This window comes from Penaeus monodon, chromosome 34 (genome assembly GCF_015228065.2).
Source record: "Penaeus monodon isolate SGIC_2016 chromosome 34, NSTDA_Pmon_1, whole genome shotgun sequence".
NCBI lineage: Eukaryota > Metazoa > Arthropoda > Malacostraca > Decapoda > Penaeidae > Penaeus > Penaeus monodon.
The window spans coordinates 5,602,017-5,602,235 of NC_051419.1; the positions used below are offsets into that span (position 1 = coordinate 5,602,017).

General features: G+C 63.0%; 1 protein-coding gene across 1 annotated transcript in view; it reads left to right on the top strand.

The window, feature by feature from the left end:
• Window positions 1–219, top strand: part of LOC119594534 (zwei Ig domain protein zig-8-like) — a gene marked incomplete in the record, with an annotated part of 82,515 nt that overhangs the window by 69,437 nt on the left and 12,859 nt on the right. Inside the window, 1 exon segment of the mRNA XM_037943565.1 lies at window positions 15–210. Coding sequence (XP_037799493.1) covers window positions 15–210 — 196 coding nt within the window.

Below are 219 nucleotides of genomic sequence, written 5' to 3' on the forward strand. Positions count from 1 at the left end.
CCTGTCCCTCGCAGGTCGACTGGCTCCACAACGGAACCAAGATGAGCATCGCAGGGCCCCGTGGCGGAGTCAGCATCCACACGGAGCGGGCCGGCCAGCTCGTGTCCTCCAAGCTATCCGTGGTACGAGCGGCCGGACGCGACGCCGGGAACTACACGTGTCAACCGGATTCCGTTCATCCGGCGAATACGACCGTGTACATTGTAGAAGGTGAGGTTC